Source organism: Lacerta agilis, chromosome 13, assembly GCF_009819535.1.
Source record: "Lacerta agilis isolate rLacAgi1 chromosome 13, rLacAgi1.pri, whole genome shotgun sequence".
NCBI lineage: Eukaryota > Metazoa > Chordata > Lepidosauria > Squamata > Lacertidae > Lacerta > Lacerta agilis.
Genome location: NC_046324.1, coordinates 47,304,151 through 47,328,269, shown reverse-complemented (window position 1 = coordinate 47,328,269; position 24,119 = coordinate 47,304,151). Strand labels below are relative to the sequence as shown.

The following is a 24,119-nucleotide window of genomic DNA, read 5'->3' as shown; positions in this document are numbered from 1 at the left end:
ATAGAAGGGACCTTGAGGGTCATCAGCTCCAACCTCCTGCAATGCAAGAATCTCAGCTAGATCGTACATGACAGATGGCCATCCAACCTCTGCTTAAAAACCTCCAAGGGAAGGGAGTCCACCACCTCTTCTAGGAGTCTGTCCCACTGTCAAATAGCTTTTGCCGTCAGAAAGCTTTCTCATAACTTGAAACCATTGGTCCTATCCTGTGAAGCAGGAGAAAGCAGGCTTGCTCCATCCTTAATGTTGCAGCCCTTAAGATATTTGAAGATGGCTGTCATATCTCCTCCCAGTGTCCTCTTTACTATGCTAAACATATCCAGTTCCCTCAACAGCTTGTCAGTATCCTTGACATGAGCACCAAGACATGAAAATTGTGATGGCAGTCATCAGTAAGGCAAGGGAATATTGTTTGTGAGGTCATTTCCCCATGGCACCTGAGGCTGCAGCCTGAAATGAGTGGGGAGATCCTGTGTGTGCTTATGTCACTGACTTGGTTCAGGCAACCATGGTTTATATTATCATGAACAAGCTGCAGTGATACTTGGTCTCACTTGCTCCCTTCTTGTCCTTTTTGTGCAAGGGGAGAAGAGTGAATAATCCCATTTTCATTTTTTACTAAAACACAGTTCTTCCAAAACATTCCAACTTGTAGAACTGTGGTTCTGCAGTGATTCCTGGAGGGCATTCAGCTCTTCCCTCTGACTTTAGCAGGCAGTGCACAAAAAGTTTTGACCACCTTATCTTGGAGAGGAGCCATCTCATACCCTCCAAACTGGTCCCTGCCTTAAGCTGTGTGCGGTTGAGTCCATGGCTGCTTTCCCCTCTTTCTGATGTCTCTTTCTCCTTCATGGATCTTTTATTTACTCTATTGATCTTCAGCCTTTCCTCCCTCCCCTTCCTCTCCCCCATTTCCTAGTACAGTGGTACTTCCAGTTGTGGACGGGATCCGTTCTGGAGCTCCGGTTGGATCCCGAGGTTTCCACAACCGGAGGGACCGCTTCTGCCTGCGGGACAGTAGAGCACTTCTGCACATGCGCAGAAGTGGTCTACTTCTGTGCATGCATGCAGGGTAAAAACCCGGAAATATACTTCTGGGTTTGCCGCTTACGTATCCCGAAGTTTACATAACCGGAGGGATACGTAAGTGGAGGTACGACTGTATAGCACATGGCGAACAAGAAGACTGCAGAACCAGCAGCGCAGCGCAGCCATGGTTCCCCCCCCCAGTGGTTTGCATCTTCTCCATACAAGGAGAGGCCAACAGTGCTTAGAGACAGCCCACAGTAGTCACAGTGGATTGTATTTTCCACCCACTCATATGCAGAGGAGGAGTAATGCTTGGTACTGAGTAAAGGATGCTGTAACTTGCTATCCAATCCCTTCCCACACCTGGCTTTGGGTCAGCCAGGACCTTTCTCACCACATGATGACTAGCAGAAAAAGGTACAGTGCCCTCCAAGCAGAGCCACTTGGAGGAGTGCAAGCAACCTTCCCATTGCCAGCACTCATTTTTGGTAGAGCCTAAAAGCAGGTCACTTAGCACTTTCTATTATGGGAGCAGGATGGGGAGGAATTCTTCAAGTTTCTCAAGTGAGGCTGGTGGTCAGGGAAGTGAAAGCAGTAGATTCTCACAAACAGCAAACCCTCGTACTCCCACAAGAAGAAGAAATCCCCTCAAATAGCCACAAAAAGCTGGGCATAAGTAAGAAGAAGCATGTTAAATTAAGAGATGCAAGAGCCCAGAAAAAAATGGATTGGGGGGACACACCTCCTTTTCCCGAAGCCTTTTTTTGTTTGTTTCCCCTGCAAAAAAATTGAAAAATTGAATTATTGTTATTTTGGGGATTAAGAAATACTTTCTTTTAGAATGGTGAACTGTCGGGGTTTGGGTGCTGGAGCTCCTCGTGCACAAACTTGGACTGCTCATGCACGAGGTACCAGTAGTGGGGAAAGCGGCCAGCGTTCCGCGTGCTTTTGAGCACGGGCGCCGGCCAGGTCTCACAATCTGAAGGTTGAATAAGCCGGGTGATGACTCCGAAGGTGCATGAGTTCTGAATTGCCTCTTAAAGAAAAATGTTGCCTCAAGAAATAGTATATGCCCTGACTCTGAATAGATAGATCAACTTAAGGAAATTAAAATTTTTATTCTAAACCTTTTACTCCCTCTTTTACCCCAAAGAAAGACAGACACCGGTTATATCTTTAGTGGCCTTGGCAGAACCCGCGTAGGCTCGTCCCCTAAGCTAAGTTCTCCTAGACTCAAAGTCCCTGCGCGCCCAATCTTCCGCGAGGCTAACTAAATAAACTAAAACCGAAATATCTTCCGCAAGCCTAGCCCTAGGCTAAACCTAAAGAAACCTAACTAAAGCTAAACCGAATGATCTTCCGCGATCTAACTCTAACTAAAGGAAAAACCCATCCAACCCATCCAGCCCGCTCCCAATACCCTTAAACTAAACCCTGACTTCAACTGAAAGAACTAAAGAAGAACGTGCCTAAGCGGGGAGCCTCAGCCTTTTATTTAGGAACAAACGTGACATCATGATCAATGCCTCAACCAATAAAATCACTGTTGCTGCCCTCCAAAAAGGCGGGAAGCAAGTTTAACGCTCATTAATAACTTTGAACATGACCGGAACTACAAAATAAAGGCGGATTAATCTCATTTGTGAACCAAACTATTCATTCTTACTTTCGCTTTCGCTTTTGCGCGTAGTAATACCAAAAGTAGTTCCTGAAAACCTCATCAAACAAACAAATAAATGTGGATCCTATAGCGGATCCGTGCAGCGTATTCCGACAGTGAACAAAATGTTGAAGACAAAGTGCGCATATATTTAGTTGCCCAAAATAATTTTTAGTACTGTGTAACAGGAAGACTTTTATGCAAGAATGTTGGTAGTTAATGTTTTATTGTTGGGGCCCATAGGTATTTTAGGAGAAAGTGACACAGTTTTCCTTCTCTTAACTTTGGACCCCCCATATATATATACAGTGTATGTATAAAGGAATAGCAGCAGCAGCCGTGATGGGTCCTCCAAGCCCCTCATGTCATTGACATTACCTTGAGGGTATTGTGTTTTGGTGCCAGGCCTGATTGGGATGATGTGGTGATGAGTTAACAATCTGATTCCTGGGTTCTTCAGCAGCTGAAACTTGACATTTTTAAAAGACAGCCCCTTATAAAGCACATTACAGTAGTTATACAATCTTAGCTTTCATTAGAAGTTGGATGACTGCAAACTTAATCTAGTGAAAATACTTCTCCTCTTGTCTGCCTTCAGTATATTGTAGAGTGACTAGTTTGGTGTAAGAATTTAAATCCAGGTCTGTCTCGGGAGACAATGGAGGAGTGCGTCTTTGAGGGTGAAGTCAAACTCTTGGAGAGTTACTGTACAGTGCGTGCTGTGGCTGTAGAGACCGATACAGGAGAGACATGTTTTGTTACAGTTGGGGCAGATGAAGATGATATAAGATAGATGAAGAATTGAAACAGAATTGTAGAGTTGGAAGGGATCATGAAGGTCATCAGGCCCAACCCACTGCAATGCAGGAACCTTTTTGCCCAGTCTGGGGCTCGAACCCATGACCTTAAGATTAAGTGTCTCATGCTCTACCAACTGAAGATACAAAAACTTTGGGAAAAGATGACACAAGTTGAGGCTGGGATGGATTTTTATTAGTTTATTGATTTGACATAAATCTCTCCCCATTTAGAGGAGATCTACAAATCATAAACCATTTTCAAAAATACTAATCTTTACTCTGAGAAAAATAATACTGTTAATAATGGCACTGTTGTGCTGACTTTCAGAACACATATAAATCATATACAGTACTCTTTAATGATCTAGAGAAGTTTATTTTTAAATGATGATAAATTTGTATCTTATGAAATAATTTAATAAATTCTTTAAAATGTTCTTTTTACATCAGTAGATTGCTTCTCTCTGCATATATACAGTAATATTCATTGTAATGTCAGTTTGGCTCATATATACAAAGTAACTGGAAACCTTCAGGCATTGAAATGGAAAGGCCCCACATTTGATAAGTAGGAAGTTAATATGCTTTAAGAAAGAACATAATTCAGTTTTAATTCTTTAGAATTTTTTATCTTCACTGCTTTATATTTCCCCTTAGACTCATAGCTTTTTATTGGCATAAAGGTGGCAGACCTGTTGTCTTCTTAGTTATTTATGTGAAAGCTTATCTGAAAATCACATGTGATGCAAAGTTTATGGAAGTGTGTTTGCAATTCCTGTTTGGCATTTTAGATGTAAAAATAGCACAGGGTGGTTTTGTGGAATATTATCTGGAAAGCAGCTAAAAGATCAGGTATTTGCATGTTACACACACACACACACATATAAACATAATCTTTAACCAGTTTAAGAGAGAAAACACAGAACTGGGAAATTATCACAAATGAAAAATTTGCAAACATTTTGAACAAAAGTGGCTCAAAATGTAGAACAATCTTCATATTGATGACTTGCAGTTGATTGCTTAAAAAGTAACCTTTCTATATATCTAACATGCTGCCCTTTTTGATTTTCAAAGTACTGTTGCTTTTCTAGAACATTGCACTGTATCGTAACTCAATTGAATTTGAGCTTACTTCCAAGTAAAAAGCATGCCTGAAGTGCAGGAGGCAGGAGATTCTGTTGACTAGGCAAAGGCAGAAAGTCAGGCCTTTTATATTTATATTGGCCCTGATCAATCCAGGGGCTTCGTGGTGTCTGCCTATCACAGGGACTGATGCTGGGGTTCTAGCTTATATCTAAAATGAAATATCCAATGAGCTGAAATGAAATTCCCAGGCATATTGTTGAATAAAGCCCATGAAACCAATTTCTGAAAAAGCATTATTTGAAATCCATTGTGATGTTTTAAGTGTGAGAGAGCAGACCAAGAAAAAGAAAAAGAAAAGAAAACTTCTTAATCCATTACAGTGGTACCTTGGTTCTCAAACGCCTTGGTTCCCAAACGCCGGAAACTGAAAGTAAGTGTTCTGGTTTTCGTACATTTTTCGGAAGCTGAACGTTGGATGCGGTTGTCGGCTATTGTTTCCAGGGCACCTGCAACTATCAGAAGCTGCACCTTGGTTTTCAAACATTTCGGAAGTCAAACAGACTTTCAGAATGGATTAAGTTTGGCGTTTTTGTTTTTGCTATTTTGCATTTTTGTTTTTGAGGCTTTTTCAGTTAATTTGTTTTTTTGACTGTGTGGAACCCAGTTCAGCTACTGATTGATTGATTGTGTGACTACGGAAATGGATAAAAGCCCCCCATCCAAATAATGACTATTATCAGTGCAGGTAAGGCTTATCATCTACAATACTGCCTTATTTATTTTATAGTACAGTACATTGATTATTGCTTTCATTTTATGGATCAATGGCCTCATTAGATAGTAAAATTCATGTTAAATTGCTGTTTTAGGGGTTGTTTTTAAAAGTCTGGATTAATCCGTTTTGCATTACTTTCTATGGGAAAGCATGCCTTTGTTTTGAAACGGACTTCCGGAACGGATTAAGTTTGAGAATCAAGGTACCACTGTACACCTGCCATGTTTTGTGGATAAATATACATTTTCTGAAGCAGATAATTTTGTGAGTGGCAAAAGAAATTAATGATATTCTGTCTTCTGCAATTTAAGAATGTTTGTGGAATTTAAAAACGAGATTATTCCAGTACCAGTTCACTATGCTTAATTCGTTTTTAGAACACACCTGGCAATATTAATAGACCAGATGTATTTGGTTAAATATTTCTCTACTGAGAAGGAGTCTCTACTTTGATAGGAACAGATTTGACAATACAAGGGTTATAGCCTTCTGGGCAGTTTCAGTGCTTAAAATAACAAAAGGCCATTGTGATTTCATAATGCCTACGCAGGACTGAAACACCAAGTGGATACTGTAAATCAGAACATCAGGACCTGAATCATGCAATTTCAGCTTTGTTTTGTTTAGTTCTTTTTACAACTTGTGTAGCACAAAAAAGCTGAATATAAACTAAGTGAATCTGATTTTTCGATAGTTGAGACCTAAACTAATAATTGTGAAATATCCTGTATTTTAGTCCACTCATTTCCTAGAACCACTGTCTTAGAGATCCCTTCTAGTACTACCTTGACAAATGATGTTGTGTGGCAGCAAGAGAAGAAAGCAATCACCCCAGATGTCTTGCTCACTCATTTATGCAGTGGAAATAAGATGCTATGTTAAGTTCTTGCCAAAACTATCTTATTAGTGCATATCAGGACCAAATGGGGCTAAATATCCAATTCTGATGTAGAATTGGCATGTTTTCAATTACTGAACCTATGGGTTTTAACTGGAGCTGCAGTAGGAAGAAAATTGAGTTTTGTATTAGCAGAGAAGATACCAGGGGAAACATTGCGTCTCTGGTACTGATAATAATATTTTGGTGTTAAAACACACTTGGACCTTGGAGCTGCAGTGAAATTTAGACTCTGAATATGAAATACTGAAGGACAAGTCAGTTAGAGACTAAACATGTGAAGAATTCAGAATCATGTACTCTGTCAAGGAGATTTGGAGAGCATTGGGGGAATATACTGTGATGGTATATAAAGTGTGAAAACACAGTGTGCCATTAACTCACATTTATGTGATCCTGCTGGATAGTCCTTTATGTGGGTAAACTGCAACAGAGTGAAGTTATATTAAAGAGAGTTTGAAGAAAATACACGTAACGGAAATATGTATTCAATAAATGAATGTAACTATATTTCAAAAGTAACTTAGGATGTTTTTTTGAAAAAATATGTATTACTAGTAGAATCAGAATCAGGCTGTGAAGAAAAGAATGTAGCTGTATTAAAGTGTGGATACGAGCAAAAGTATTTATGTGCATGATTATCCATCTCTACAGCCTGATTTCTCCATGTATAGTGCACTCTGTGTGTTCATGAAGCAAAACAAGTTTTTTCTTAGGGAAAAATGAGCAGCCATTTGCATATCTCTGAGGTGCTTCTACAAACCCACAAATATTTCCAGTTTCTTCCTTCCCCCTGCAATGCCTCATACTGCACTGAATGGTGTTCTGGATGGTTTTTGACCTTCTCAGATGCTATGTCTGGAGACAACTGGAACTGTAGCAGGGGCGGCCCGGGATGTATTGCCGCTTGAGGTAAAATAAAACCCACTGCTGTGCCCTAGCAGGGGCGCACATTGGTGCTGCCACGGCCTCATGGTGCACTATACTCCCGCCTCCTCTGGGGCACGCTGTGCCGTGGGTGCCCCACTGTTGCTGTGATGGTGCCTGCAACAGGGCGTGCCTGTGGAGGTGGAGGAGGTATGGCCACAGATGAGGTGGTGGCAAGTGGTGCTCAGGTGGTGCCCTGAGCAGCAGTGGGAATAAAAGCAGCGCATGTGTGCACAGGATTTCTTATGTGGCTCTTTGGAGCCTAACCTTTGCCTGCTCTTTTCACTGACTTGTAATATGTGACAAGAATGGAAGAAAAGCAGCACCTTCTAAGGAGGAAGTGGGCCAAATCAGCTAAAAAAAAACTCAGGCTAGAATGATCAGAATCCTGCTCCAGATGCATTTCAAAGGCGGCATATTCACACAAGTTGCTGTTCTGTGGCACAAGTGAGTTATAGTTGCCTCTTTTCAGTCTCATTTAATAACAAAGAGATAACAAACCTTTGTAAACCTTTAAAGCTACTCCTTTCCATTACAGAAGTAATACTTTAAAAATGCTAATCAGAACCACAATTATTCAGCCCCTAAAATAATGTAGTTAATTCGCATGAATATTTGTGGATCATAACAATTAGATACACACTGTTTAACCCCATGTGCTTTTTAATTTTTTCATATTAAAGTTGTCCTTCATTTTATTAGGTAAAGCAATATTTTTGTTTTTCTTACTTTTTCTAAAAGTGGCTACTTCTGACTGATTGAAATGTTTTTGTGATACAAAGTAAGAAAAACATATAAATGCTTCTTTTGATGCAATGCTAAATGTAGGAAAATATGAATAATTAAAGATACATTAAAACAAATATTAATTTGCAAATAATCTGTTTTAGAATTGCAAATAGACCCTCCTTTTACAATACGATTTTGCAAAATAAGCAAGAAAATATAATTAAATACTAAAGTAATTTTATCCTTTATACTTCATTGTTTAGAGTGCTACACAATTGGACCAGTATGATCATTAGTGGAGAGTATCTCAATGAAAAGGTGCTCTCCTCATCTTGAAATAAAACCACTTTGTAAAATTAAAAATCATGTTATTGTATATGGAACATAAAAAATACCATATTTGTTTAGCTCTAGAAGATTACAAAGTGCTAGGTGTTCAGTCAAAGCTTTTTGGCCCTCTAGTGATTTTCTCCAGGCAAAATTCTTAGAACAAAGCTCATATAGTGTAACTGAATCAGTGCATTGAAATCTCAGAAATCAAAGGGTAACCTGCAGATGGAATCTAACCATCTTCATTACCTGTATAGTTTAAAACTGAGCTCCTGATTTACAGTGTAAACCCCCTTTCCTATCATCCTTGCTAGGTGACCTGCACAAAAGAGAAACATGGAGAATAAGCTTTGCAAACTAGGTTCTGGCCGACCGGCATTCATTCATACCTACGTTATAACTTGCTGAACAACCGTGCGTTCATGAGAGCATCCTTGATTTCCACAGTGCAGTTTTTTAAGCAGCCTTCGCAATTTGATTGGAAAGTTTTTGTTGATGTATCGGTAAAGTAGAGGCATGACAAAACTGCTTGAAAAAGCCAAAAATTTTGACAGTCCCTTGGTAAAATGTAATACTCTAGTGTAATTTTCATCCGTGACTTTTCCTTGCATACTAGTTAATGTGTTTACTAGAAGAGTTACATAATAAGGTGTCCACAATGTGAACTGTGTACAAACAGTAGCAATCAAAAGCCTGTGTACTGATGGATCTAATCTTCCAGTGTCTTGGTCCAGCGGTGTTGCCTCTTTGCGTATTCGCAGAATTAACACAAGCGCATATAGCACAGCAATGGCTGGTACGACGTATCCAATAAAAACCATGATGGCATCTGCTGCTTCTTTGTTCTGCATTTTGGAGCATTCTATTATTTTAGTGGAGACATGGTTGCAGACATAAAACAGAAGAGATGAAAAGCTGGTAAGCATAGCACCTCCCCAAATAAATCCACACACATGCTTTGTGTTGTATACACTAGACATGTAAGTTCTTGGCAAAGCTCGTTCAATGTAGTAGTCCAGGCTGAGCAGTGTGGTAGAATACATGATAACCAGAGACGATACATTGAACAAGATAAGCAAGGTAATGTAGACTTCATTGTTGAAACTCCAGATGGCCCATTTTGTACTGGCAGGTCCTAGGAGGTACATTGGTGCAATAGCGTTGATGATGAGGCCAGCAATTGCAATATTGACAAAGTAAACATCTGGCATGGTCATTGTTGCTTTATTGTATAGGTTGACTAGCACCAGTAGGGCATTATAACACAGGCCAATTGGGAAACAGATGATGAGGTAGAGCAATGAAAAAATGGAAAGTACAAGATGGAAATCATGGCAAAGATGCTGGTCCTCTACGTTTTTGGTACCATTGAAAGATTCGCAGTTCCACATAGTGACCTTAACGTGTATGTCTTCTCGGCTGGTCACCAGCTTTCCTAAATGGGGAGAAAAGATAGTATATATATTTCTTTTTTAAAAAAAGAAATGAAAATAATCCATCATTTTCTCTCGTCTATATACAGTGCTATTTTTCTAGAAAAGAGGTACAGAACTCACCATGAATACCTCACTTGTTCTCTTATAATGGCAATGATGCCTACCTGAGAGGTGCTGCAACTGAGTTCCGGATGAAAAAAAGCCCTAATTACCTACACATTATAGAAGTTTAAAATATAATTTAGAATATAATTTTATAATTTGAAGACTGGAATATAATGTCATCAATTTTATTGTGCCTGTCTAGGATGGCATGCTCCATGACAGCTACCGGTAGTTTCTGCTTAGCATGGCTGTGATACTGACTGGATAATAATTGCTGCTCCTTCCTCAATTTAAGGTGTTTTTCTCTTGGAACCACAGTTCTTCCTGTGGCTTACAGCAGTTACATAGGCATTCAAAAATTGTTTTTATGTTGAATCCTTCCTATATTGTACTCTTGCTCCTTTTAACTGATCTGGCCATTCTGTTTTTCCTCTCTGTGTGTTTGGAATGGCATTCAATGAGACCTAAAAGGCATTACCTTTCTCCCTTCTTTTAAATGCTGCCTCAGAACTCTCCTCTTCTATGAAGCCTTTGGCTTAACCACACAAGTTCTCACATCCAGTTTAAAGAAAATCTAAGCAGTGTAACAGTACTTGTACATATTTTGCCCCTGTGATCCTTGCCTCTTTCCCCTGCTGTCAAAGCATAAATCTTAAACAGGGACATAACATTTAATCTGTGCATCCAAAGAACTCTTATGTTAATTTGCCAACAAGCAAACTGAGGTTGACACCTATATAGTGGCAGTAGCTGTATCCCAGTTCTTAGCCACATCTCCACAGGAAGATGCTTCTTCAGTTAAAGGTGCACAACCTACTGTATTTTCCTGTCTATAAGACGCCCCCATGCATAAGACGCCCACCTATTTTTGGGTACTCCGGTTTAAGAAAATGGGGAGAGAGATATCTGCGTATAAGACGCCCCCAAATTATGGACAATATTTTTTAGGGAAAAGACCTAGTCTTATACACGGAAAAATACGGTACTCTAGTAGAGTTCTACTGCCAGCAGAACAGGAAAGCCTCTAGTCTCACTGGGGCTTCTGCAACGGAGTCCTCTGAGGACAACAGTGCCACAACTGTGAGGACAGTTCCAGCTCCACATTTGGAAGGGCACTAACTCTACAGGCTCATCTGTGGAAATGTATCTGTGGCTGGCACTATTTTCCCTTCATCTTCTGGTTTGAAGATACTGACTTCATCCCCAGAAGAATTGCTGGGGATGAAATGCTTTGTGTTTTATTATTTTTAACAGTTGTAAGCCACTTTGAATCCCAACTTGGGAGAGAAATGTAGTATAAAATATATTAAACAAATAAATAAGAAGGGGAATCTTAATTCATGGTCATGACACCTTCTCCCTCCTTCCCTCTCTTTCTTTCTTTCTTTCTTTCTTTCTTTCTTTCTTTCTTTCTATAAAGCAAAATCAGGCTATACGTTTAAAGCACATTCGAAGCACATTTCCCCCCTCAAAGAATTCTGGACAGTGTAGTTTGTTAAGGGTTGCTGGGAATCGTAACTTTGTGAGGGTTACAGTGTCCAGAATTCTTTGAGGGGAAAGTTTGTAATACTGATTGACATGGTTGCCTCTTAGCTACACAGGAATAGCTTGGCTGAGGTGTGAAAAGGAATTGCGTGGGTGTGCAGCTGGAGAACCTGGCCCCAAATCAACTTAGCTCCGCTGCTGTTGTTTTTAAGCACATGTGGTTTTTTGTGTGTTTTCAATTATGCACCCCTAATCTATCTCGGGAATCAACACAGCTCCAAAAGTTTTATCAGGCACAGAAGTGGCTGGATAATTTATAAGAACTGACCTCCCTCTCATAAGACAGTCTTCCCTTCCGGAGAAGCAAGCAAATGCTTTTGCAATTGCTTTGATCATAGCTTAATTTAAAGGTGTGTTATTTCTGCATATAATGATTTCCTATTTTATTAAACTGCAGGATTAGCATAGCATACCTTATGACACTTAAATAACGTATGTTTATCTTGAAAATCTAAAGCGCTGCACATAATTCAACTGAAAAATATTAAGATAATATTCAATATTTTAACATCATGAGTACATGAAACTGACTTCACTGAGTCAGGATATTGCTCCATGTAGCTCAACAAGGTTTCAGGCTGAGACAGCTATATCATGTCAGTTCTCAGTCTCCTTTTTTTTAAAACTCAAGATGTCAGGAATTAAACCCTGCAACCTTCAGGTTGCAAAGTATATGCCATACCCCTGAGTTGTGGACCCGCCACAACTGAGACCAACCACAAACACAGCAAATTTAAATATGACAGTCTTTGATACAATTCACCAAACACTGCTACCATGCAGCTTCCTCTCATTTCAGTGGAAGAAGCCAGTTCTATGGAAATAAAGTGATTAGGCAGTGGTCACTGGTGGATTGCATCTTTTGAGTTCATCAGTACCATAGACTTACATGCAAACCTGCAATCTTCACTACCTCTCATTTGTCTCTTCCAAACCAGGGGCAGGTTATCAGTTCATACCCTTAGACTTAGTCCCACACAACCATTATTTAAACAATGTTATCTCTCATCGTATTTCTCCTTATGCAGTGAAAGTGGCCCCAGTGTAATCCCCAAGATTAACTGTTTTTTATTGAAGAACGTAAGACAAACACTGCTAGATGAGACCAAAGACCCATCTCGTGCAACTTCCTGTTCTCACAGTGATCAGTCAGATACTTATGAGAAGCCTGCAAGCAGGACCTGAGTGCAGCAGTGCTATTCTCACTTACGATCCCCAGCAACTGGTATTCAGAGTCATACCTTGGAGGTAGATAGGGGTCAGCAAACTTTTTCAGCCGGGGGCCAGTCCACGGTCCCTCAGACCTTGTGGGGGGTCGGACTATATTTTGAAAGGGGGGGGGATGAACAAATTCCTATGCCCCACAAATAACCCAGAGATGCATTTTAAATAAAAGGGACACATTCTATTCATGTGAAAACACGCTGATTCCCGGACCGTTTGCGGGCCGGATTTAGAAGGCGATTGGGCCAGATCTGGCCCCTGTGCCTTAGTTTCCTACCCATGAGGTAGAGCATAGCCACCATGGGCAACATCCATGATAGTAAATGAAATAATCATGGTTATTCTTTCTGTTACATCATTTGCATCATAAAAAAATTACATCATTTGAAAGCCCACGATAAAAATTTATTTAGGAGGTAGTGAGACATTCCTACCCCTATCCCAATGAAATTGGGGTTTCAATCTGAAAAAAATATTTGGCTAGATAACATGCCTAAGTATTTGATTTGATTTTGTTTATTTTTCAGATAAAAAATGCAATTTTATAGTACCTAGAGAGCAGTTATTTCTGTTCAAGTACCATGTGTTGTTTAGTACAATAAAAACCTTTGTATGAATATAAGCCAAAGGCTTATATTAAGTTTCAAATAAATTTTTGGTTCTTTAGAACATTGTACAGTATTCCTGAAATGTTTTGCGTAACATTCACTCTGTTTTGATTCTCGATTCTTACAGCTGTGATGCCCACTGCCTAACCTCAGACTCCCTTTCCCTGCTGCTATGAAACCTCTTAAACTCCTACCTTCAGTTCATGTAGCATTTTCCTTTGTACTTCAGAGTCCAGATATGGCTGATAAATAACATCACAGGAGAAGAAAGCATGCTGAAGGGTGTTGTATTTTCCCTCTTTGAACACATAGTGATCTTCTGCGATCACCAGGAACCTTATACAGCTTGGTAGTTTTTCTGCATGTGTGCTGCACTTGTTTTTCCTCTAGTAAATTACTCACAAAGTTTCTGCTTCTCTTGGCAAGCCAAGGCTAGCTCCTCCCTTTCTCTGTTTACAGCCAGTTTTAAGAAACAGGAGGCTGATCTCAGAGGGGAGTGTTTCCTGACATTACACTCTGCTGAGTGTTGGCTGCTTCCGATTGATTGGTAGAAAGGGAGATGTTCCTGGAAGACTCCAGTTTGGTGTTCAGTTACAGTTGCTCTATCTCCCTCCCCTCCCCACCCCACCCCCAGCTGCCTGCCTTTTTCCAATTCCGCTGGGTTAGTTTTACGGCATTCTCAGTAGAAAGCAGTTTTGCCTTTAGCTGGCAGATTCCATTGAAGGTATGAAATGTCTTACGGGAAACTGTTATTGGGAAAATCAGTTTTCCTTTGATTTTTTTGAGGCTAAGATATTCTGAGCAGCAGGGCTTAATTCCACCGATTTTTTTATCTATAATTAAAACATATATTAGCACTGTGTATATAGATCTTGACACTGAACATTTCTAAAAGTTTTTAGATATGCTATAAGCCGCCCAGATTGGCTGAGGTATAAATAATGATAACGATGATGGTGACAACAACAACAACTAATAGCTACTAGCCAAGATGGCTATATTAACTCTTATGTTGGACACAGTAGGTGCCTCTGGATACCAGGTGCTGGGAATTATAAGCAGGACAAATCTTTCAGTGTTTTGTTTTACTCTGTTTCTCTGTCTCTCTGTGTCTGTCTCCACCCCCACCCCCCACATTTCAAAATCAGTTTGCAGTTTAACAGGGGGAAGGTGCAGAATCATTATGAAAATTCATCAGCATTTTACTGTGCACTTTTCCTAATATAACCCTTTTGTGTGCAATTTACAAGGATAATATAATGCATTTTTGTATGTTGTTCATAACACGCTTCTAGACTTATCAGAAGCAACTAGTTGGCTGTTGTGAGAGCAAAATGCTCAGCAATACAGTCGTACCTCTTGTTATGAATGCTTCAGGATGCGTACAACACGGGTTACGAACGCGCCGAACCCGGAAATAACGGAACTCATTACTTCCGGGTTTGGCGGTTCGCACATGCGCAGACGCGTCTAACGTCGTGCGCAGAAGCACCGAATCGCGTCGCACACATGCGCAGACACAGCACTTCAGGTTACGCACGTCACGGGTTACGAACGGGGCTCTAGAACGGATTTCGTTCGTAACCAGAGGTACCACTGTATGATATAGCTTTGGTCAGATCCACCAGGGCACATCTCAATGTCTTTAGTAATTTCATTATATTATCAAGAGTATATGCAAGTGTATATACAGAGAATTACTAGGAATGGAAGAGTTGCACTGACTCCCTTAAGGGTCTCTGTTTATTTGTTTAGAATATTTATCTAGCACTTTTCTATTTCAAAAAGTTCTTGAAGTGGTTTACATGGTACAAGGTGGCATTAAAAAACGTTTCAATGAAGTTGTTTACAGTCTCAGCATGGGCAGGCTTCCACATGTAGATCCTCCACCCTAGAACAAAGAAGCAGACTCCCTCACCATATGCCTGATATTTACTCAGACTCAGAATGTCTTGGCCTTGGTAATGGGGCAAAGAGCAAACCCTGGTGGAAAGAGCTATTATCCCCTTGCCCCAGACCAAATCTGAGAGGCAGCAACAGTGTCTAGGTCAGGAAGTCAGGATTGTTCCAGACTCACAGATTGGAAGTCAGTTGATGAAGTTGCCCCTTTTCCTTGCTGATGTTACTGGCTGTTTTGGCCTGCAGTGGAATTAACAGTAGTCTCTCCCGCGACATACACCCCCTTGATTAGATCTTGCAGAGCTGACAGCCATGCCATATCACAAACCATTTCTGAAACTACTGACACTTTCAGAATGAGCAGATTGAGTGTTGTACGTTCTGCTCTTTGAAAAAAGCTAGTCTAAAGTCTGTTTAAAGTAATGGAACTAGTTTCATGATTCTTCGTAGCCTTACCATGTCCGTCTACTGTCGTTAAACCTGGCTCATACAAAACTATTGCTGTGCTTTCATGTCACCAACAAAACAGCCTAATTTTAAGATTGCAAAAGATAGAATATGCCAAGGGTTAGACAAGAGTAATGGCACAAACGTCAATGATATGCTGGTGTTTCAGAAATGGCGTGAAAGGGTTTTCGGCAGAAACATGCATGACAAAGAGGTTAGAAACTGGTTGCCTGATAACGCCTTAAAATTGTTCAGGCTAATTAAAACACTGAAATGCAGCTGAAAGGTTTACCTTTAAAAATGAAGCTAATAATCATTAAAACACAAGCGCAAACACTGTGCTCTTTATTAGGTAATCACACTAGGCTATGAGAAAATTTGCTTGTTGCTTTGTGTGCTCTGTAGCATACTAAACAGACTTACTATTCAACCTCCAATATACATCATATGGATAATTTTCAGGGTAGTTGTTTAAGAAAAGCGAACTCTTGGGATTTTTAGCTGCATGATCTTTAGATTCTTTTGACATTTATTTAACCCTCACTTAACAAACATATATTTTACATGTAGTACTCACTAGAGAATTAAAAACATTAAATAGCAAACTGGTAGCTGTGCTCAAGTATGTCATGTATTCTTGTTTCTTTCCAGTTCACTTTCTTCGTACCCATTCTTCTACATCGGAGACAACCAATGTGGCATCCTCCAATTGTTGGACTGCAGTTCCCATTGTCCCTAGCTTTGCCCATACTAGCTGGGGCTGATGGGAGCTGTATTCTAGCAACATCTGGAAGGCACACATTGGCTACCCTGTTTTACATTTTTAGACATAAATAGTGAATTTTCTTTTCCTGCATTTATTGTACAGAACGTAGTCAATTTCAGTTACTATAGGGCTCTGTGGTACAGCACATGTTCCGTGTCATGTAATAGGGAGGCATATTGGGCAATAGGATAATCTTTCACTTGCAGATGGATGAGTCACCATTACTTATAACACAGGTATTTGATAGATGAGATTTTTATTTTAATAAGTGCAGTAGAAAATCCTGCTTGGTCAAGGGTGTTGGCATGAATAACCTACAAAACTTTTTTCCAAGCCTGTCATTTATTATTGCATGGTGGCGCCTGTGACCAGTTTGACTGGTGGGAGGTTGCAACCATCAGTATCATATAATGGAGATTGTGCAGTGTGGGTGAAAGCAAACAAGCTATTTTCCAGTGTAGTATTCCATGGCTGTTATTTTTTTTTAAAAAAAGATATTGCCAAACTATGCCAACTTTGTTAGGTAAAGGTAAAGGGAACCATGACCATTAGGTGCAGTCATGTCCGACTCTGGGGTTGCGGCGCTCATTTCGCAGTACTGGCCAAGGGAGCCAGCGTACAGCTTCCGGGTCATGTGGCCAGCATGACAAAGCCGCTTCTGGCGAACCAGAGCAGCGCACAGAAACACAGTTTACCTTCCCGCTGGAGCAGTACCTATTTATCTACTTGCACTTTGACATGCTTCCAAACTTCTAGGTGGGCAGGAGCTGGGACCAAGCAACGGGAGCTCACCCCATTGCGGGGATTGAACCGCCAACCTTCTGATCAGCAAGCCCTAGGCTCTGTGGTTTAACCCACAGCGCCACCCGCGTTACTTTTTTTTGTTACTTTGCTGTAAATTGCTCTTCCAATTTTTTATTTTGTTTGTTTTTCATCCTTGGGGAGGGTCCAGGAGCATGGAACCTAATACACTTAGAACTTAATGAGGTTAATGGAACCCAGCCTGAAATTGTTATGTGGTGAAGAGTGGGTAAGAAATGCTTTTCATTTTTAACCAGTGTTTGGACTCAGCTACATGTGCGTTAAACCACATGCAACCCCAGAGTCGGACACGACTGGACCTAATGGTCACAGGTCCTTTTACCTTTACCTTTACATGTTTGTGTAAATGTGTGATTACACTTTAGTAATTCCCATTATCTCCTAGTCCAATCTTGGCAGGTAAATTTGGTGTAATTTGCTGTTAACATTTGAAATCACCTTTTCTTAGTTGGTGATCTCTCTAATCTCTTTGTGCATCTTCCACTGGTCCTTAATTAGGTTGGCCTAATTCTATGATTCTATGAACCATCATATACATTATAAAGGTTGTGGACGATAGATGCAAGGAATGCTTTTATCTTTCTTCAGATTAGAAAACCATTCAGAAAATAGACTGTTACAGATCTAGAGTAGCAGGGTTTGGGGACGAGGACCTATAATTGCTAGAGTAAGTGAATGTTAGAAAATAATAAATAGTAGAATTTAGATAATGTTTGGAGTAATGAAAGGAACATACCAGGCCAGTGAAGAATACAGGCTTAACAAGTTCTCCTGTTCAGGACATCACTGATAGTGATGCCATGAAGAACACAAGGAGAACTAAGTACTGGGCCATTAAAGAACAATTGACCATGCACCTGCTGTTCATCCCCCTCCCATTTGTGTGTTTTTAGGAGAAGAAATACCAGAGTTGGGAGGGGGAGGTTGCAGGAGATGCGGTGTCAAGTGGGAAGAATGTGGTCCTTTTGAAAAAAAGAGGTCTGGATAAGGGGGAGGGGAGCAGACACATGGGGAGGAGTTCCTTGGACCAAGCGTTCTTGGGAAGAAGGGCAAAGCCAAAACTCCAGATCATGGGTAGGCAAACTAAGCCTGGGGGGCAGATCTGGCCCAATCGCCTTCTAAATCCGGCCCACGGATGGTCCGCGAATCAGCATGTTTTTACATGAGTACAATGTGTCCTTTTATTTAAAATGCATCTCTGGGTTATTTGTGGGGCCTGCCTGGTGTTTTTCCATGAGTAGAACGTGTGCTTTTATTAAAAATGCATCTCTGGGTTATTTGTGGGGCATAGGAATTCATTCATATACCCCCCCCCCAATATAGTCCGGCCTCCCACAAGGTCTGAGGGACAGTGGACCGGCCCCCTGCTGGAAAAGTTTGTTGGCCCCTGCTCCAGGTAGAGACCCTGTGGGGTAGAACCAGATTGGCAGGCTAGGAAAGAGGCACAGAGGCGGTGTGCAGGAGGTTTTGGACTCCAATGCTGCATGGCTGTGAGGAACAAGCCCTCCTTGAGATGTACTGCTCTGAACTTCAAAGTAGATCCAGATGTAAATATGTGTACAATAAACCATATTTCTTAAAGACACCGTGCCTTGATTTCCCAAAGGAAACACAACCCCAGGTGAGCACCTGGACCCCCCTGGAATCATGCTACTACTTGGCAGAAATTGGGGGATGGCACAGAACTTGTGTAACAATACTGTTCTGCCCTCATAAATTTATCTTTATTGCAAATACTTCACAGAAGCAAAACGGACAACCGCTGTAGCAAAAGAACAGGCGACTGAGAGAGCCTAGCAACCTGAAGTACAAATGGATTAGAACAAACCAGATAAATAATCTGTATATTGTAGGATTTTTCTTCTTTTTTCCGAATCACCTTTCAACTTTCAGTTTCATTTATCTATATTAAAAAAAGAAGTATACATGTAATCTGGTGAGATCTGACATGGTTCACTTGAGATGTGTGCTGACACAAATGATAGTTCCAAGGCCATTCAGATCTCCCAAATTGTTGGCCACATTTGTTTCAGTGTGAGAAATGATGGTACTGTTGATTTTATTGCAGCTTGGCTGTTATTTCAGAACTGAATCTGCCTCAATGAATTTGGCACAACAGAAACTACAGTTCATTTACTAACCCAAACTCCATTTGTTGAAACGTTGTGAGTTTAGACTTTGTGAGTGGGGAAAGAAGTGAAACTTGGCATCATGGGAACATTTTCCATAGATATTCTTTTGCCAGTTGGAAAAGATTCACAGGCGGCACAGATGGTGCTTCTCCTGGAAACCATTATGCTGTGCTACTTCCTGTCAATAAAACAAGTGAAAGTCGACCTAGTGACTTATCAGCAGTGCATTATGCTGGCTGTAGCGGAGTTTCCTGTTGAGAAACGGGCTCATATTCTGTGGTCCCAGAATGCCAGGACTTGTAATGCATAAATATTTCCAGGAAATGCAGTGAAACAGGATATTTTCTCCCATTGGTGTTCCTAATAAGGATGGTTGCTTTGGTTTGCATTTCTGGTCTTGACTGTTCAGGGTAGCTACTTTGTGGCTAAAATTACTAGGAAGTTTGCTAATTCCCAATCAAATGATACTCTCGTTACTTAATCCCTAGCAGAGTTGGTAGACTTAAGTGTTCTTACTTTATTAAAGTGTGTAAATGGAAGTTAGTTTCATTGATTTTACTGAACATTTCTTCCTATTATATTTACTAGGCCACACCTTTAGTAACTTTTGACAGTGAATTAGAGTGCAATTTTCCTGGCAACTATTTTTTGTTCTTCATTATTTCTAAGGGTGCAGACAATAGCAACATAACTGGGAAGTAGGGTTGTCCCCTTTGGTCAGGCAAATTATGGGACTTGTTGGGGTGGGGAATTTGGGGGTTACAAATTACAAATTTGGGGGTGCAGAAATTACTTCAAAGCAGTCCATTACAATGGCACACAGGTGTTACAGTGGTTTATTCAATTAAAAAACAACAACACCGACTTCCGGCGGCGACGCCATTGCGGAGCGGTCGTGGGTCGCCTCGGCTGCGAGGCGACCCAGTCCGTCCCAGGGGTTGGAGCCCCGCTACCGCAAAGCGGGGCTCCGATGGGGTGCGGGAAGAGCGTCCCGCACCCTGGGCTCCCCGGCTATGCCCACTGTGGCTCCGAACCCTTCCCTCGCTCCCCCTGTAAAGGGGGAGTGGGGGTGAAGGGAAAACGGAGCCGGGCTTCAGGGGACATGCCCCAACCGGGACGCGGAGCGGCGGTTGCCCCCACGATGAGCGTCAATGTTCTACCTGTCAAATCTGGAGTCTAAGAATCCCGGTGGTCGTGAGTATTGGATCAGACTTGCTTTTGCGCTTTTTTGACGACCTGGGTGATATTTGGAAAGGGAGCCTGCCTCTCTCCCTTCGGGGGATAGAAAATAACCAGCTTAAGAGACTGCTGTTACAGCGATGGCTACAAAGTATTTAAAGTTTGACAAGTGAGACTTTCTGGATTTCCCTTTGGGGAATAAATTGGTGGACAATATCTCTTTTTAAAATCTGTGGTTCTTGTGCCCTGGATTCAGGGAAAATGGCCGTGAAGGACTGTGACTGAATGGAAAGTTACTGGTATTAAGATGGAGAAGTCTGAAAATCGAAACTGTAATTTGACACCTATGCCCGCTTCTGCCATGCTTGGCTTTGTTTTTGACTTGGCTACGAACTGTGAAATGAGTGATGAAGAAAGGATTATTTTATTGAGACTGGAACTGCTTAACCGAAAATTGGAAATATTGAATTGTCATATGTCAGAAAAGTTATATCCCACAGAGGAGACTTCACAGGAAATGGCTGCATTGGAAGAGAACCTTGGCACGGAACTGAGGGGATTGATTGAACAACAGGATGGAATGATATGGCGACTCCGGAGAAATGGATCGTCCTTTGGGGGTGGCCAGGACGGAGAAAATTGTTATATCTAACTCTCGAGGTGAGAGCTCGGGAGCGAAGGTGAAAATTTTATGCTTATGTCTACAAATAAAAGAAGAATGTGACGATGAACTGGAGAGGCCGGAAGAAAAGGTGCATACCCGGATGCTCTGTGCAAGGATTGTTGTGGACTTAGTCTGGATCTGTGGACTTGTAAAGAAAAAGGACACTTCGAGGAGCGGCTCTGGAGCAAGACGACCAAAGAAAATGGACAGAAGGGGGATTGGGTGAGCTGTATTAAGGGTAAAAAGGAAAAAGGGATCTATTATGGTAACCTGAAACCGGTGTGTCAAGACTTTAAGTTTTAGACAAAGAAAAGAGATATTTAAATTTTTGTTATTAACAGCAGTTATAGAGAATGAAGATTTTTGTTATGATCTATATTGAAAATAATGGGTTAAGAATTAGAATCTTGTGTGGAATTAATACGAAGTTACAATATGACTCGATCTATGTTAAGATAAGAATGGGAAAATATTGTTTATTATAAAACAAGATTTGTTAAGAAGAGTGTTTTAGATATTAATTTTTAGATTTTTGATTTTTTAAGATTATGATGGTATATGATGTTATTAAAGTAATATTTAGGATTAGAACCGAAGGTGAAAAGGCAGGGGAAGTCTGTATCAAGATTCAACCAAGGAATTTTTTTTTTCTTACAGTATAAGAAGAATTATTATTGGCGTTTGTGTATTTGTCTATTTTTAGTTGGGTGTTGGGTCAATGTGGGTGTTATATTTGTCTGTTGTTTGTTGTAAAACCAATAAATTTTCATAAAAAAATAAAAATAAAAAACAACAACACCCTATCACTCTCCGTCCCACCCACCTCTGCCCATGCAATAACTCTCATACCCAATCCCCCTGCTCTCCACCGGATGGACAGACCAGGCCCATGAAACCCCTCTTCACTCTCTGACGCTGAGACTCTGAATCTCCATCTTTGATGCACCTACCCCTGCCCATGCAAAAACTCTTCCCCCCCCCCATTCTCCATCAGGACCGTGCAAGCCCCTCTCTTGCTTTCTGAGTCTGACCCATCCCCTCTGCCCTAGCAAAAACTCCCCCCCCCCGTTCTCCATCAGGACCGTGCAAGCCCCTCTCTCACTCTGCGAGTGACCCATCCCATCCCCTCTGCCCACACAAAAAAAATTCTCTTCTCACACTGGACCAGGGCCCTACAACCCTCCTCTCTTGCTCTCTGACACCCCCCCTCCCCGTCCACACAAAACCTGAGACTCCACCGTAGCAGGCCTGTGCACAGCCAGGACCGTCTTAAGCATATCTGGCGCTGTGGTGCAAAACTCCCTCCAGCGGCGCCCCCCCCCCCCGTTTCCCAGAGTTGACATTTTTTAGGGAGGACGGCGGGGCTGGAGGAGATGGGCAGTGGCTGGAGGGTGGCTCTTCCGACGGGGAAGAGGCAGAGGCTGGACACGGTGCCTTCCGGCTCAGCTGGCCGCTTCGTGCTGCGGGGGCCACAGCAGACGGAGGCTCCGGGCGCGGTGCTGCTTCGGTGCGGCATGGCAGAGGCGGGCGAGGGCAGCGAGCTGATGCCGGGAGGCGCCGCATACAGCCTCCGCCTCTTCCCTGGCACCCTCCAGAACTTGGCACCCTGGAGACCCGCGCCACTAGCCTCTATGGGTAAGATGCCCCTGTGCACAGCAAACCCCATCTCTCATGTTACGTGACCCATCCTCTACCCACGTAAAAACTCCTCCTGGCCCCAGCCTCTGCCCATGTCCTGCGATAACTCACATTTTTCCAGGGATGGGTTGCAACCTTACTGGGAAGCTGATTGAAATGTTTCTAAATGTTATTGAAGCAGGGACAGTTGGTGAAGTTAATCATCCAGTATTAAACCATTTCTTTTTCAATAAGTCCCTTCTTAATGTTATTCATGTATTTATTATTATTACTTGAAATTTCTTGTGCATCTTCTTTTCTACTGTCGGTTTAACAGAAGTCCTTTGTAATTTATGCCCACATATTATTTCACTAGTTGCATAAATGTTCTTTGTCCATGAACAGTATTATCATTATCATTATTGTTATACTGCACCTTTTCCCCTGATATGGAATATTCCCCTGATGGGAATATGCTGTTTTCATTAAAGCATAAGCTTAGTATTTTTTATATATAATTTTTACATAATGGGGGGAATATCTATGTGGCTTCTGGGCAGTGTGCAGAAACTTAGATATTTAAGTACTTGTATTGCTTTCCATGCACTTGAGATTAAATAGTACTCAGTGGGTTAACTCCCAAAATCCAGTAGCTTTCAAGCTTTGAATTAATATAATAAATAAATTTGTTACGGCTTTTGGTCCTCACAGGATGGTTGTGGTGTAATTAGGATGTATACTATGATATATATATAAATTAGATTGATATTGATGCTTAAGCTGTCAGACTTACACAAACCTATATTCCTCCATTGAGAGGTGTGTGGAATTTTACCTGCAAAAGAGGTATGGTATTGTTGGTCTGCAGTAGTTGCTAAATTCCAAATTTTCCTTTACAAAAGGCTTCATTTGTAAACTACCGGTAGTTCTGCAGGTGGGCATGGCTCGTCAGGCACATTTTTCTTTTAGAAAAGAGCTGCTTGTTTCAGACACAATTGATTTTCTGCTACCAATCATTATTTGAACCAACAATCATATAATTTTTACCAGTAAGACTATTCATATCTGCATTTAAACATTCACAAATATTTCAGTTCATCTTTGACTCCTGAAGTCAGCTAGATAATATTTCTGTATATTTCAGTTGGAAACTAATGGGCAGGTATTCAGAACATTTTTGTAATTTTGTCTCTTTAGCTTTTTTAGGATTTATATGGAGGATCTAAGGTTCTGTTATTAATTGCTTAGCTCAGACTGCTTCTGGGGGGAATCTGCTATACCAAAAATCATAAAGCTGGCTTTGTAGCACCTTAAAGACAAAAAAATTGATTATGGTATAATGTTTTGTGGACTAGAGTCATAGAATCATAGAACTGTAGAGTTGGGCTAGATGAGGGTCATCTAGTCCAGCCCCCTGCAATTAATTTATTAGTTGACT

The 24,119-nt window shown here is 41.1% G+C and overlaps 2 protein-coding genes across 4 annotated transcripts in view; one reads left to right on the top strand and one right to left on the bottom strand.

The window, feature by feature from the left end:
* Positions 1-24,119, top strand: part of C13H7orf50 (chromosome 13 C7orf50 homolog) — a 155,842-nt gene that overhangs the window by 46,402 nt on the left and 85,321 nt on the right. The window lies entirely within an intron of this gene.
* GPR146 (G protein-coupled receptor 146) overlaps positions 8,475-24,119 on the bottom strand; it is a 48,002-nt gene continuing 32,357 nt past the window's right edge. For 2 of the 3 annotated variants that reach the window (XM_033167201.1, XM_033167202.1), the window contains one exon: positions 8,475-9,672. In XM_033167201.1, coding sequence (XP_033023092.1) covers positions 8,627-9,628 — 1,002 coding nt within the window. In that variant the 5' untranslated portion in view covers positions 9,629-9,672 and the 3' untranslated portion in view covers positions 8,475-8,626. Of the gene's footprint in view, positions 9,673-13,349; positions 13,726-24,119 lie in introns of those variants that run through there. The other variant, XM_033167203.1, reaches the window with a different exon arrangement.